The sequence below is a fragment of the Marmota flaviventris genome, chromosome 14, assembly GCF_047511675.1.
Source record: "Marmota flaviventris isolate mMarFla1 chromosome 14, mMarFla1.hap1, whole genome shotgun sequence".
Lineage (NCBI taxonomy): Eukaryota > Metazoa > Chordata > Mammalia > Rodentia > Sciuridae > Marmota > Marmota flaviventris.
In genome coordinates this window covers 1,756,324-1,770,222 of record NC_092511.1, presented here as the reverse complement: position 1 = coordinate 1,770,222, position 13,899 = coordinate 1,756,324, and the positions used below count along the sequence as shown (strand labels likewise).

General features: G+C 56.6%; 1 protein-coding gene across 1 annotated transcript; it reads left to right on the top strand.

Annotated features, from left to right (window-relative positions):
- Window positions 1-214: 214 nt before the first annotated feature.
- On the top strand, window positions 215-9,954 carry Adi1 (acireductone dioxygenase 1). Its single transcript, XM_027937827.2, has 4 exons — window positions 215-384; window positions 3,202-3,321; window positions 8,007-8,186; window positions 9,380-9,954. The coding sequence occupies exons 1-4, from the start codon at window positions 265-267 to the stop codon at window positions 9,497-9,499; spliced, it is 540 nt and encodes a 179-aa protein (XP_027793628.2). The 5' UTR covers window positions 215-264; the 3' UTR covers window positions 9,500-9,954.
- Window positions 9,955-13,899: the final 3,945 nt, after the last annotated feature.

Sequence of the window (13,899 nt, the reverse complement as noted above, 5' to 3'; positions counted from 1 at the left end):
CTCTGCCCTCCACGGCCCGGCCCCGCCCGCCTCCCTGTCCTGGCCCCGCCCACCTCCCTGTCCGGTCTGGGCCCGGCCCGGCCCCGCCCACCTCCCCGCCCACCTCCCTGTCCTGGCCCCGCCCACCTCCCTGTCCGGTCTCTGCCCTCCACGGCCCGGCCCCGCCCACCTCCCCGGCCCGGCCCCGCCCACCTCCCTGTCCGGTCTCTGCCCTCCCGGCCCGGCCCTCCCCTCCGCCAGAGCCCGGCTAGACGCGCCGCCGCCATGGTGCAGGCCTGGTACATGGACGAGTCCGGGGGCGACCCGCGGCTGCCGCACCGCCCCGAGCCCGGCCGCGCGGTGGGCCTGGAGCAGCTGCGCGGGCTCGGCGTGCTCTACTGGAAGGTTCGAGGGCGCTCCCGACGGCCGGGCGCGCTGCGCATGCTCGCACGGCGGGGGGCGGCGGGACCCCGGCTCAGCCGAGTGGCCCGGAGCACCCCGGGGCAGCCGTGGCCTCACCAGGCCCGGGGCGGCAGTGCGGGGCCCGCGGAGCTCCCGTGGGCTGGGGTCCCTGGTTCCGGTGGACCCCGCTCGGCGGACGTCTGCTCTGCGAAGCTGGTGCCGCCGCTGCGGGCCGGTGTTCAGTGTTGGCAGGCGCCGCTCCCCACCCCCGAGGGCCTGCCGAGGCCATGGGAGGCCACGGGGGGCCACGGGGATGCGTCGGCGGTGACTGTTGCTTTCGCTGGTCTGCATTCAGTTGTGATCAAAACAGGCCCAGGCCTACATCCCCCCACCCTTCCTAGGGCGCCTCCTGAGGGTGGGGTTAGGGACGTGCATGGGGAGAAGAAGGGTGAAGGGGGACTGGAGACACAGTAAGCGTGGTTAGTGTATGCAGTTAATCTTGGGGCGTCTTCTTGGATGCAGGTCCAGAAAATGGTATTGGCAAGATCTGAGGATGGTGTTGTCTGGACGCAGGTGAAAGGTCCCTGGTTTCAACACGAGTGGCCTTGAGGTGGCTGGAAAGGAACAGGCCATCATGGCTGTGACCTGAACCTCAGACGTGCAACCTACATGAGAGCTGAGAAAGGCCAGGCCTGCAGTATGGGGGTTGAGCCCAGGAGTGCTCCACCACTGAGCCACATTCTCAACACTTTTTATGTTTTATTTTGAAATAGGGCTTTGCTAATTTGCTGAGGCTGACCTCAAACTTGGGATCCTCCTGCCTCAACCTCCCAAGTCACAGGTTACTGGCATGTAATGCCATGCCCGGCCAGAATTAGTGACTTAATGCCAGCTAAAAGCAGGCAGCTAGCCGGGTGCAGTGGTGCGTGCCTGTAATCCCAGCGGCTCCCGGAGGTTGAGACAGGAGGATCAAGAGTTCAAAGCCAGCCTCAGCAGTGCCAGGTGCTAAGCAACTCAGTGAGACCTTGTCTCTAACTAAAATTCAAAATAGGGCTGGGATGTGCCTCTGTGGCTGGGTGCCCCTGAGTTCAATCCCCGGCACCAAAAAAAAAAAAAAAAAGGCAGCTAGAGACAGACGAAGCCAGAGGGTCCTGCTGGTGCGGGGACCGGAGGAGCTCAGCTCTGACTTATGGAGCCAGGCCCAGGTGTCTTTCCCTGCAAGGCTGAATAGGTTAATTCTAGACTGGACTTGTCTTTTGTGGGCCACAGCCGAGTTCTGAACCTCTGGAAGGTACCGTCTTCAGTGGAGTCAAGGGCTTTATGGTTTCTGTTATGATAGGAAAATAGGTTTTGACGAAGAGTGACATCTGATTTATCCCCATTCCCAAGCACAAGGGTCAGATCACGGCACTCCTGGAGTTTTGTTGTGACAGTTAAAAACAAAAATGAGGTAAAGGTCAACTTCAGACGTGTCCGGAAAGTGGGACAGTGTTAAAGGGTGTCTCTTGGCTTGTTTCCTGGGTCAGCCAGGATGTCTTCCTTCTGCAGCCCAGAGGAGGAGCCCAGGGCTGCGGAAGGTCCCTTGCTTACCACGGGCTACCCGTGCCTGGTGCACTGTCCTGTGCTTTCCTAGTGACTGAGATGGACCAGTGGCGTCCAAAAGTGAAATTAGTTAAAGATCTTTATTTTCTCAGTAGTGGGGATGCTGAACCACATCATCCCCAGACCTTTTTTAGTGTTTATCTTGAGACAGGTTCTTGCTGAATTTCTGAGGCCAGTTTAAACCTTATGATTCTCCTGCCTTAGTCTCTGCAGTTTCTGGGGTTACACGTATATGCCACCATGCACTGCAAAGTTTGTTGAAGAACTAATTGGCTTTTGCTCAAGATTTGTGAGGCCGGGCAGTCTGCATTCTGTGAAATACAGTCAGCCTCTGTGTCTTTACGTTGTGCACCAGGCAGTCAATCAACTGCTGATTGTCAATAATAACAAAATTGCATCTGCCCTGAACTTGCGCAGCCTTGTCATCCCTTCAGAATACAGTAGAACAAGTATTTATGTAGCATTTGCATCCTGTTAGGTATCCAGAGATGATCTAAAGTATGACGGAGGATGGGTGTAGGTTATGTGCCCATCCTGCGCTGTTTTACGTAAAGAACTGGGCATGTGTGTAGGTGTCTGTACCAGCACCCCAAGGGCAAGAGGAGTGCAGAACGAGCCCTCCCTGGGCATTGGTAGAAGGGTGAGCTTCATAAGGTGGGAACAAGAGACAGCAAGAGGAGAATAAGGTATTGGTCGATGTCAAGTTCCTTCTGTGGGGGTGAAAGCAGAATGTGGCTTCTTCTATCAGCTGACCAGGAGACTGGTGTCTGATGTTTCCACGAAAAACAGGTCTGTCTGGGGGCCTCTCTCACTTTGTTTGATTATATAGCATTTAACATTGGTGGCTCTGTTGGTTCTGTCTGGCTGTTGCCGGGTGCAGAGCTGGATTCAAAGCAATGGGACCCTTGCCGCGCATGATGGCACCTGCCTGTAATCCCAGCAACTTGAGAAGCTGAGGCTGGAGGATCACCAATTCAAAGCCAACCCCCCTAAAAAACCAGCCTATCAACCAAACAAACCCAAAACCAAAAACAGTGCCCCCTGTAATTTTGTCAGGTTTTAGTAGGGATCCGAGTGGTCTTGTGTACCGCGCAGGCAGCTGGCGGTTAGGTGGTTCTAGTTTGCAATAGTGTGCGGCTGGGGCACAACCACAGTCTGGGAAGAGAGTGTTTCTACCTCCTATTAACATGACTCCTTTTTGTTATCTAAACTTGTTAGCTGGATGCTGACAAATATGAGAATGATCCGGAATTAGAAAAGATCCGGAGAGAGAGAAACTACTCCTGGATGGACATCATCACCATATGCAAAGATAAGCTTCCCAACTACGAGGAGAAGGTAAGGGGCGCTGCTCCTGCGAGACTCGGGCTTTCTCCCTGTTCCTCTGAACGGCCTAACTTAGGGGCTGGGAAGGACACGTGGGCTGGTGGACTGAGCAGGGAGGCTGCCCTCGCAGGGCTGCACTTTGTGGGACGCTGGCAGCTGTGAACCCAGTTCTCTGTTAGCTTGGGCGGTCCAGAGGCCCAGGCTCTGGGGCCTTGGGAGTGCCCAGGGCTGTCCACTGTGGAGCTGTGCCCTGCTTGGCCGCCCCCCCACTCCTGGTGCCCCGTCCGTCCTGGGCCTGCGCAGGCTTACGATCTTGCTGACCTCGCAAATAACCCTGGGCTCATCGATTTCCTCCCGGTTTCTGCTTTCTACTTCATCGATTCCTTCCTGACCTTTGCCTCCTTCTGTGTACTTTAGGTTTAGTTTGCTCTTCTTTTTTCTAATGTCTGGAGGTGGAAGCTGAGGTCACTGGCTTGAGTCTTTTCTTCTTTTTTATTTAAAAAAATTTTAAAATAGGTGTATATGGACACAGTACCTTCTATTTACTTTTATATGGTGCTGAGTATCGAACCCAGTGCCTCCCGAGCGAGGCACGTGCTCCACCACTGAGCCCCAGCCCCAGCCCTAGCCCTCTTCTGCTGTTTCATGCAGGTGTTTAGTGCTCAGGCTTACCCGCACGGTGACTCTAGTGGTATCAAACACATTTTGATATGTTTTGATTTAATTTTTACTCAGTAAAGATTTCCTTTCTGATTTTGACTTTGACTCATGAGGGATTTTTTGTTCTCTCTTTTTTTCGGTGCTGGGGATTGAACCCAGGGTTGCTCTGCCACTGAGCTACGTCCAGTCCCTTTTTATTTTGAGATAGTCTTGCCAGGTTACTGAGGCTGGCCTTGAACTTGTGCCCCTCTGTCTGGGGCATGTGTTTCCCTGCCTGGCTGTGTTTTACTTTTAAAGACATGTATCAGTTTCCAGTTATTTGGGGATCTTTCTAAAGACATTCTTCTGTTTCTAATTTGATTCCATGTAGGTGGGGGATGTACTTTGTGTGACTTGAGGTTTTGTGATTGTGACTTTGAGATGTGCTTTCTGGCCCAGAATGTGGTCTCTGTGTTGGTGACGTTGTCTCTGAAGGCCCCTTTAGCCGGGCAGCTGATGGTGTTGAGGGGCCAGCACGTCCTTGCTGGGGTCCCGCCTGTGGTCTGCTGTTCCTGACGGTGGGCTGCTGAAGTGCCGGCTGGGGTGGACTCGTCTGTCTCGCCCTCCGGTTCCTTTAGTGTTGACCTTGTGGGTGTGATGCGGTAGGACGTGCATGCTGGGGATGGTCGTGTCCTCTGGGAGAAAGGCCGTCTCCTCCCTGGTGACCGATGACCTGCTTTCTGGGGAGCGTGTTGACAGGAGCACCTCTCCTTCCTTTTACTTTCAACCCCGTAGACGACGTATGATTTTGTTTTTGTTTCTGGGGATGAAGCCCAGGGCTCTTGAAGCCCACTGAGCTACATGCTTAACCCTTTTTATTTTTCATGTCGAGACAGAGTTTTTTTAAGTTGCTAAGGGTCTTGCCAAGTTGCCGAGGCTAGCTTCCAACTTGCGATCCTCCTGCTTCAGCCTCCCGAGTTGCTAGGATATAGGCATGCACCACCATGCCCGGTTTTAACGTAGAATTATTTTTTTTAGTAGTCATTCAAACAGTTTGTCTTCTAATTGGTTGTACTTGGACAACTCACATTAAAACTGCTTGTTAATATAATTGAAATATCTGCCATATCTATAACTGTTTCCTAGTTGTACTTTTTAAATATTCCCACTTTTTTCCTGCCTTGTCTGGTTTTAACTGAGTATTTTTTATAATTATATTTATAATTTTTTATAATTCTAATTTTATAATTCTTAGGGTTTGTGAGACAGGTTTACCCTGGACCGAGGGGCCCAGTTTTTTCCTCCTGTCACTCCCATGGCTCAGAGAAGTTAAATACTAGATCATTGAAGAATAATGAAAATTAAATATTTATTTTATCTTTATTTCCTCTCTTTCACAGATCTGAGTTTCAGACTTGTGTAATTTTCTTTTTGGTTTGAAGAACATCTTCAGCATTTCTTGCTAAGCAGGTCTCCTGGTGACAAATTCCCTCAGTTTTTGTTTGTCTGAAAAGGTTCTCCTTCACTTTTTTTTGGTGCTGGAACTGGGTGTGGTGGCACACACCTGTGATCCCAGACACTCGGGCCAAATTCAAGGCCAGACTCCACAGCTTAGCCCGACCCTCTCAAAATAAAAAACAGAGAGCCTGGGGCTGTGGCTCAGGGGTAGAGCGCCCGTGCACGTGTGAGGCCCTGGGTCCATTGTCGGCACCACAGGAAAAGATACTGTGTCCATCTACAACTAAAAAATATTAAAAAATAAAAAATAGAAAAGGGTGGGCCTGTAGCTCCGTGGTAAAGGGCCCAGTCCCTAGGGAAGAAAGACAAGACAAGAAGGAAGGTGCTCTCCCTCTGGGCTGCCCCCGCCGCCCTGCCCTCCCTTTTCAGGTTGGGTGGACGCCTTCCTTCCGTCCTGCGTGGTTCCTGGGAGAGGCTGACGTGATTCTCCTCCTGCGTCTCTAGGTCGGTGCACTTTCCTCTGGTCCTTTCACGTTTGCTCTGTCGGTTAGTTGTCCGCAGTTGTGGTGGGCTGTGCCTCGGGGTGGGCGCTGGGCTCCCCTGCTGGCTGCTCTGTTCCTGATCTCTGTGGTTTGGTGTCTGCAGTTCACTTGGGGAAATTCTTGGCCTTCATTATTTCAAATTTTGTCTGCCTCTTTTTGCTGCCACTCTGCCTACCAGTTATGTAGAAGGTGATCGCGTCACTTGAGCAGTCTCCTCCCATTGACCCTCTGTCCATTCTTCTATGAAGACCACACTGGGTTGATCACCATGGCTTTCTCTAGAAAGTCTTGAGGTTGGGTGCAGCTGCGGTCCATTCCTTCAGTATTGTCCTAGTTATTATTGGTCTTGTGTCTCCACTTAGCTTTAGAATCAGTGTGCAAACATCTGCAACACAGCTGGCCCGAACCTGTCGACTCTGCTGGGGAGAGCGCTGTCTTGGGACACTGGGCCTTTCTACCCATGAGCATGCAGGGTCTCTCCACTCCTTTTAGTTCTTCCTTGATTTCTTTCATCAGAGTTTGAGTTTTCCTCATATTCCCCTTGTGCTGATTTTGAGTCTGCACTTAGTACTCTTGTCTTGAGGTGGTGCTGACGGGAATGTGGTGTTGATCTCAGACCCCTGTGGTCGCTGGTGGGCGGGAGAGTGGGAGACCTCCACGTCCAGCCTTGCTGTAGTTCTTCTCTGTCAGCTCTGGGTGTTCACGAGGGGGATCGCGTCGTGTGAGCAGTCTCCTCCGTCCCGACGAGCTTGCTGTCATTTCCTTTTCCTGTCGCGCTGCATTGGTGGGATGGTTCACTCTGTGCTGAGCCTCTGCCTGTGCCCCCTACGTGGGCACAATGGCGGGACAGCAGAGGGACTAGAGCTGGGTTTCCCGTCCCCGACCCGCTTAGCCCCAGCTGCTGTGACAGAATGCCCCCCATCGTGCCCCGAGGCTGCGGTGGCCAAGCTGCTGCATGTCGAGGGGCTCGAGATCCGCGGGCGAGGTGGCATCTCAGGGTGGTGCCCGCTGGTCTTTCTCTGAAGTGGTGATTTTCCAGATGCCACGGTGAAGGCACACAGCCTCCTGCGTGGGGCGGGAGGCCCTGATGCGCCTGGCTCTCGGTGGGGGCATTCGGCCCTCATCTGAAGGGCCAGCTTCTGTGTACTTGATACCTTCATTATAAAACGCAGGGAGAGATGACCGTCAGAAAGACGCAAAGTAAGTTTGAACAAATGGGAGTCACATTGAGACCACGACTGCCGTCCCTCTGAGCGCTTCGTGGTCAGTGTGAGAGCGCCTGTGGAGCCGGATCTGCGAGGCAGTCTTGCTCTGTGACACTGGGCCCGTGACCTGCCCTCTCTGTGCCTGTAGTCTCCCTCATGTGTAAAACTGGGATGACAAGGAGACCTGCCCGGTGTGGTTGTGTGTTAAGAATGGGATTGTTGCCTGGCACCTGGGCTGTGTGAGTGTGGCCTGCCCCTGCAGGGCATCAGTGGGTTCCTTGACTATTCTGGCCCACCCCTCAGGGCTTTCCTGGCCCCCCCCCCGGCCCTCCTGCCCCCCCCCCCCCCCCGGCCCTCCTGGCCCCTCCTGGCCCCTCCTGGGCCCTCCTGGCTCCTTGTAGCTCTCCTGGGCCCCTCCTGGCTCCTCCTGGCCTTCCTGGCTCCCCATAACCCTCCTGGCCCCCTCCTGGCCCCTCCTGGCCCCCTCCTGGCCCCCTCCTGGCCCCCTCCTGGCCCCTTCTGGCCCCTCATGGCTCCTCCTGGCCTTCCTGGCTCCCCATAGCCCTCCTGGCCCCTCCTGGCTCTCCTGGCCCCTCCTGGCCCCTCCTGGCCCCTTCTGGCCCCTCCTGGCCCCTCCTGGCCCCTTGTAGCTCTCCTGGCCCCTCCTGGCTCTCCTGGCCTTCCTGGCTCCCCATAGCCCTCCTGGCCCCCTCCTGGCCCCTCCTGGCCCCTCCTGGCCCTCCTTAGCCTGCGTCACTGGTTTCCCGTCACCAGGGTTCTAGCCGTGCAGGTGGGGGCCGCGTGTGCTCAGGTTCATGCCCAGCAGACTGAGCGAGCTCTCCCTCCTGCCTAGATCAAGGTGTTCTACCAGGAGCACCTGCACCTGGACGAGGAGATCCGCTACATCCTGGAGGGCAGCGGGTACTTTGACGTCCGGGACAGGGAGGACCAGTGGATCCGCATTTCCATGGAGAAGGGAGACATGATCACTCTTCCCGCCGGCATCTATCACCGCTTCACGCTGGACGAGAAGGTAGGATCTGCTGCTCTCCGTCTGCGTCTGCCCGCGCTGGACGTCAGAGCTGGCTGGGTGCCCCCGACAGTGCGCTCCTGCTGGCCGTGCCACTGAGACTGATGAGGGAGCGTGGGTGGCACAGCTCAGGACCTGGCAGCTCATGCCCAGGGACAAGGGCAGCGGCCTGCCTGGGGCCGTGCATGGGCCGTCCACAGAGCGCAGAGAGGTTCCAGTGCCCTTCCTCGTTATGGAGGGCCGGTGGCCGGGAGGCACCCGTAGGGTGGGACTCCTGTCATTTTGGATGTTAACAGTGGAGATGCAGCCGTCTGGTTGCCGGGGTGTAGAAATGAGCACCCTGCGTGCAGGTGTGACCTGGGCTAGGCCTGAGGGCTGGCCTGGTCTTTAATAGATAGTAAGTGCATACAGCTTAAAATTCTGAGTTAGGGAACAAGAGAGTCTCCGCCTGACCCCTGGTCCCAGTTCCCAAGTCCCCTCCCTGTGGATGGCTGCGTCACATCTCGAAATGCCTTTTTAGAGAGGTTTTGTACGTATTCCAGTGAATGGGGTCGGGGTCCTTTTCCCTTCTCTGCACGGTTCTGCGTGTGTTCTGTTGCGCTGACGCACCGGGGAGGGGTGGTCCTCCACCCGCATGTTTGTTTGCACTCTTGGCTGCACATGCTCCGCGGCTGGACGAGCCCTGTGCGTTTAGCCACTGGTTCATTTCACTGAGTGGGTGGCCTCTGTGGAGGGCGTGTGATTGTTTCCACCTTTGATTCTGTAAGGAGTGCTATCCCGAGTGACACTGCACACTTGTAGTTGCACTGAAGTGAGTTCACCTGCCGCGCACACCTCTAACCGTGGGCCCTGCGTTAGCAGGCGGGCATGTTCCAGTTTGGATGGGTGGTGCCAGCTGTCCTGTGCCCAGCCAGCAGCATGGGGCCCCAGTGCTGACTCGTGGGGAGGCTGTGCCCATGGGGCAGAGAGCCAGGGATGGTGCTAGTGTCCACCACTGGTCTGTTTCCAGGCTTCAGCTGCAGAGGCTTCCACCCACTACCACGGGAGCCTTCTGCATAGGGTGGCCACTTAGGCAGAGGGTCCAGTGTGGGATGAGCTTCGAGCCGGCAGTAGGACAGCTGTGAGGGCGTCTTGTTAACGTGGGAATGTGTGAGAGGCGATGGGTCAAATGAGATGCGATGTCTGTCTGTCCCCAGAACTACGTGAAGGCCATGCGGCTGTTTGTGGGAGAACCAGTGTGGACAGCATACAACCGGCCGGCCGACCATTTCCCCGCCCGGGAGCAGTACGTGAGGTTCCTGGCCCAGACGGCCTAGCGCACCGCACCGGGGAGCAGCTGGCCTGCAGGCTCTGTGCGGCGCCCTGAGAGCCACCTCCTCGCTCTGCTTTCATGCAGTGGACGGCGGCTGTCTTTCCTTTGCAGACATCTGATCAGAGTACTTATAATGAATGGAGCTGGGAATTGATTTCTACGTGGACGTGAATGCAGAGCCCCTGATTCCCTCTGATCGATCCTGCTGTGTGCAAGAGTCTGGCGGGCAGCGCAGTCATCCGTCACAGAACACAGGAGTCAGCTCCTGGGGGGTCACTGCCCCTGGTCAGCCGACACCGGTCAGCCTGAGCGCTGTGCACAGGAGCAGTCCTACAGACAGGCAGCCGGAGGGAGGCGAGGCGCTGTCCGCCCGGGGCACGGGGGCTGGGAAGAGCTCCGGCTGGTGTGCCTTGGGCTGCCTGTGTCCCCTCCTGTTGGGAATAAAGTGCCTTGACCTCACGCAGGGGCTGGGGGTTGCCTCTGAGTGCCTGTGGGTTTGCCCGGCTCATGATCGTGCGTTTGAATTCGCTGTGAGGCGCTGGGTGTGTGTGGTTAGCTCACAGACTGACCGTGTTCGTGGTTTCCAGTGTGAGGTTTCTGGGCTCCACAAGCTCTGAGATCCTGATCGCGGAGACCCCGCCGTCTCCCTGTGCTTGGAACATGGTGGCTCATCCTGAGCTCCGGCTTTAACTGGATGCAGACTTTGTGCCCATCACCCTTCATCACCTGCACCTGGTGTGGGGCTCGCCTCCCTCGGGCAGAGGCCGCTCGAGCTGTAGATGGGTTTCCGTGGCCAGAACCAGGGCGGGTCTGCTGGAGCTGTTTCTGTGGATGGATTTCTAATGGTCATCGTACCTGGGACATATTTTCCTCCTCTCCTCTGTGGCTCCTCAGGCTTCTGCCAGCCCTGGGAGCCAGCGGCCCTGTGAGCCTGGTCGCATCTCCCTTTCCCCTGTGTCTGCGTTGTCACAGTGCCCTCGGGCGGGCTACAGCTGTGTGACACGCCCTCAGTCAGGGGTTCTGGGCAGTCTCACCAGCCAGGAGGTGCCCGTCCCCCCTGCCCCTCCCTGCCCATGCCAGCCACGCCAGGGAGTGTTCCAGAATCTGTGGAAGTGGAGCCTCGGCTAGGGTCTCCGACTGGCTTCCTGCGCTCCTGCCTCTTCAGTGCAGCCCTGTGTGCGGCTCAGATGCTGCTGCTTGTCTTTCCCTTGAGAGGGGCCTTGCGGTGTGGCCAGGCTGGCCTCGAACTCCCGTGCTCACACGCGCCTCCTGCCTCAGCCTCCCAAGGAGCCGGCCTGCAGGCTCCACCACTGAGCCCAGCGGGGTTGTTCAGAGCTCTCGGCTGAAGCCTCCCGAAGCAGGGAGTCGCTGCCTCGCCGAGCTCAGTGTCCGGGGTCTCCTCTGAAGCTGTCCTGCAGTAGGCTGTCTCTGGTTCCTTCACGCCCCCTCTCAGGTGCCACGAAACCCACCTACAGCTCGAGTTGCCTCTGCGCGGCTGGCGGTGTTCCCAAGACCCAGCCCCAAGTCCCAGTGGAGCCACTGCTGGTTGTCTCGTGCGAGGCTGCCCCTCTGGAAGGACACCCTGGCTTGCTGAGCAGGGCGCACCTGGACAGGTGTTGGTCAGTGCACCTGTTGGAAGGTACGCAGCGTTTGTGCCTGGGCTGTGCTCAGGGTGTGGCCTTGGGCAGGTCTCTGCATTTTAAAGGAGTGCGCAGGCCGGCTGGGCAGGGCGGCGGCAGTGGGCCCTGCAGTGCTGTCTGGGAAGCCCAGGGGCTGGGCCAGTGCACCTTGCCTCTGGGAAGCCCTGCTCGCAGGGCCGCCTTCCCAGCCCTGTGTCTCTGCCGTCCACCGCTGCCTCGCCTGGCCTGCCCTTGCAAAGTGAGCAGGACGTCCCATCTCTCTGCTGTCCACTCCTTGCTGTCCGCTTCTTCCTCCTTATTGGTCAGAAGAGAAGCAGGAGACGAAGTAGCAGGTACTCTGCTGTCCCAAGAAGCTGCTGCTGTGGACCCACGGTCGACTCAGCCAGATGCCTCAGTGACTGTCACTGTGGGAGCTCATTAAAAATGGCAGTAACCCAGGCTGGTAGCACACACTGGTCACAACTTAGGAGGCTGAGTCAGGAGGATGGCAAGTCGAGGGTAGAGACTCGTGGTGGAGCGCTTGCCTGCATGGTGCCTGAGGCCCCAGGGTCCATCCCAGCACCCGACAAAGGCAGAAGCAACATAAAGGAGCAGGGGTGCACCCCCCGTCAGCTGTGAAGCCCAACTCCCAGCTCCTGGAAGGCCACACCGGCCTCTTGCAGCTGTGGAGCGGAGGTGGGGGTCTTGGGAGCCGGAGCAAGGGTGGGAGCCGGAGAGAGCTGCAGTCTAGGCACTGCACACCCACAGACCCACAGCCGCCGAATTCAGTACTTGCATTAAAGATCTTTAAATAGAAGTGTGGATCTGGGCAAACGGAGGCGCTCACTGTGTCCAGGTGCACCGCGCACGTCCCGCTCGTGATCAGTCATGTGGCTTCTGGTGGGATTCAGCAAATGCTGTCGGGGCTCCCACGCTGGCCCCTGTGCCCACCAGCACTGCTCCTCTCCTCCTGGCCCCCGTGGAGCCCACCTGTCTTTAGCCCAGCTGGCTATTCCTTGGACTTGGAGGAAATAGTCTTTTTTAAATCCAAAAGTCTGTGAGCCAGATAGCTTTTCAGCTTCCTCAGAAGTAGTCGGTCCTCTCGAGGACGGTGTGGATTGCAGCTTTTGACAGTAGAATTGCAAACCTGTGTTGGGCAGTGCCAGCCTGAATCCTGGCAGGCTGCTGGCCTGCAGGAAGCCATACTTGTCCCAGGTAGGTGGTGGTGCCCTGCCCTGCTCTGGTAGCCGCCCACCTGTCCCCACACTGCTGTCTATGAGCTCTGGACAGTGTCCTGAGGCTGAGGACCAGGAATAGAGTGCAGGGCATGTGGGCATCTGTGGCCTCCTACCTTCTCCCAGGAGGCAGGTGATCGGTCACCTTGGAATCCCAGTGCCTCTCCAGGGAGGTGACCTACTTCGTGGGTGGGGCTGTTTTTTCCTAATTACATGGCAAAGTCTGCAGCACCAGACATTTTTCATTTTCTTTGCTTTGGGTTCTTATTAAAGCCAGGGCCTCATGTGCTGAGCATGCACTCTGCCACTGAGCTGCACCCCAGCCGACATTTCATTCCAAAAATATGACTTTGACAACTGAAGTGAAGCCCTTTAGCTTATACGAGGCTCACCTGGTGGTTTGCAAAGTGCAGGGCTCTGTCCTGCAGACTGGCGCTCTGACGCAACCTGAAGGCAAAACTTGTCATCTGTGATGGACAGGCGACAGTGGGACTGAGAGTAATTTGCCAGGATCAGGGTTTTGCACATTTCCCAGAGCCTGGCATGTGGTGGAATTCAGTATGACTTGGGTGGTGGGTAGGGGGTCACTGAGGGTGGGAGGGTGGGTGTGTGGGTGGGCAGGTAGATGTCTGATGAACCTGTTTCTTACCGTGCAGATTTAGAATATTAAGTTCAGATATGATCTTGAAAAGTCTTTTTTTAAAAAAATCTGTTTTCAATTGGAAGTGTGTCATGTTTTAGAAAGCTCACATAGTTTTATGATTTACACAAGGAAAACTTAATTACAGGACATTTAAACATCCACTGTCCTAGAGCTGTCAGGAGGATGGAGGGGCAGGAGGTTTGGCCTGGTGCTGTGCTCGGCCCCGAGGGCTTATCATCCTGGAGGCCTGCAGCGGGGTTTAGAGCGTCTCCAGGAAAAACCACCAAAGGTAGAAAGTGAGGCAGCCATGCAGGGGCTGTCTGCCTGTCGGAGGGACCCAGCGCTCAGCGGGGACTCCGCTGAGGTGCTGCTCTGCACCCACCTCTTTGCCCGCCAAGTCCCACGGGGTGCCTTGGCCCTGCTCCTTGGCCTGGAGACAGCCGAGGACCCTGCTGGAAGGGGCTCTTGGAGCGGTGGTGTGTGCCCTGATGGCCCTGCACTTTCTGAATCCAGAGTGAGGACTTAGGCCCATGGCACTTTCTGGGGCAGAAGAGAGCCGTTTGTCACCATGGTATCAGGGAGAGCTCCAGCTGTGTGACACTGTTGAGGCCACCCATGGAAGCCCAGAGCCCAGCCCAGGTGCATGGCCCTGCCCACCAGCCTTCCCAGATGCCTCAGGTTGTTCTCCCCTCATTCCCTGGTCAGGTCCCCTTGTGGCTGTTCATTCACTGAGCATTTGCCTCTGGAGAGCTGGCACCAGGCTGGGAGTGCAGCGGGTACGGTGGCTGCAGCGCGAGTCACCTTGGGAGTCATCTGCATGCCCCACAGGCACCCAGTACAGAGCAGAAGCAGATACACAGTGGGCTCCTGGGCAGGACAGGACCTTTAACCTTGCCACTGTGCTTCT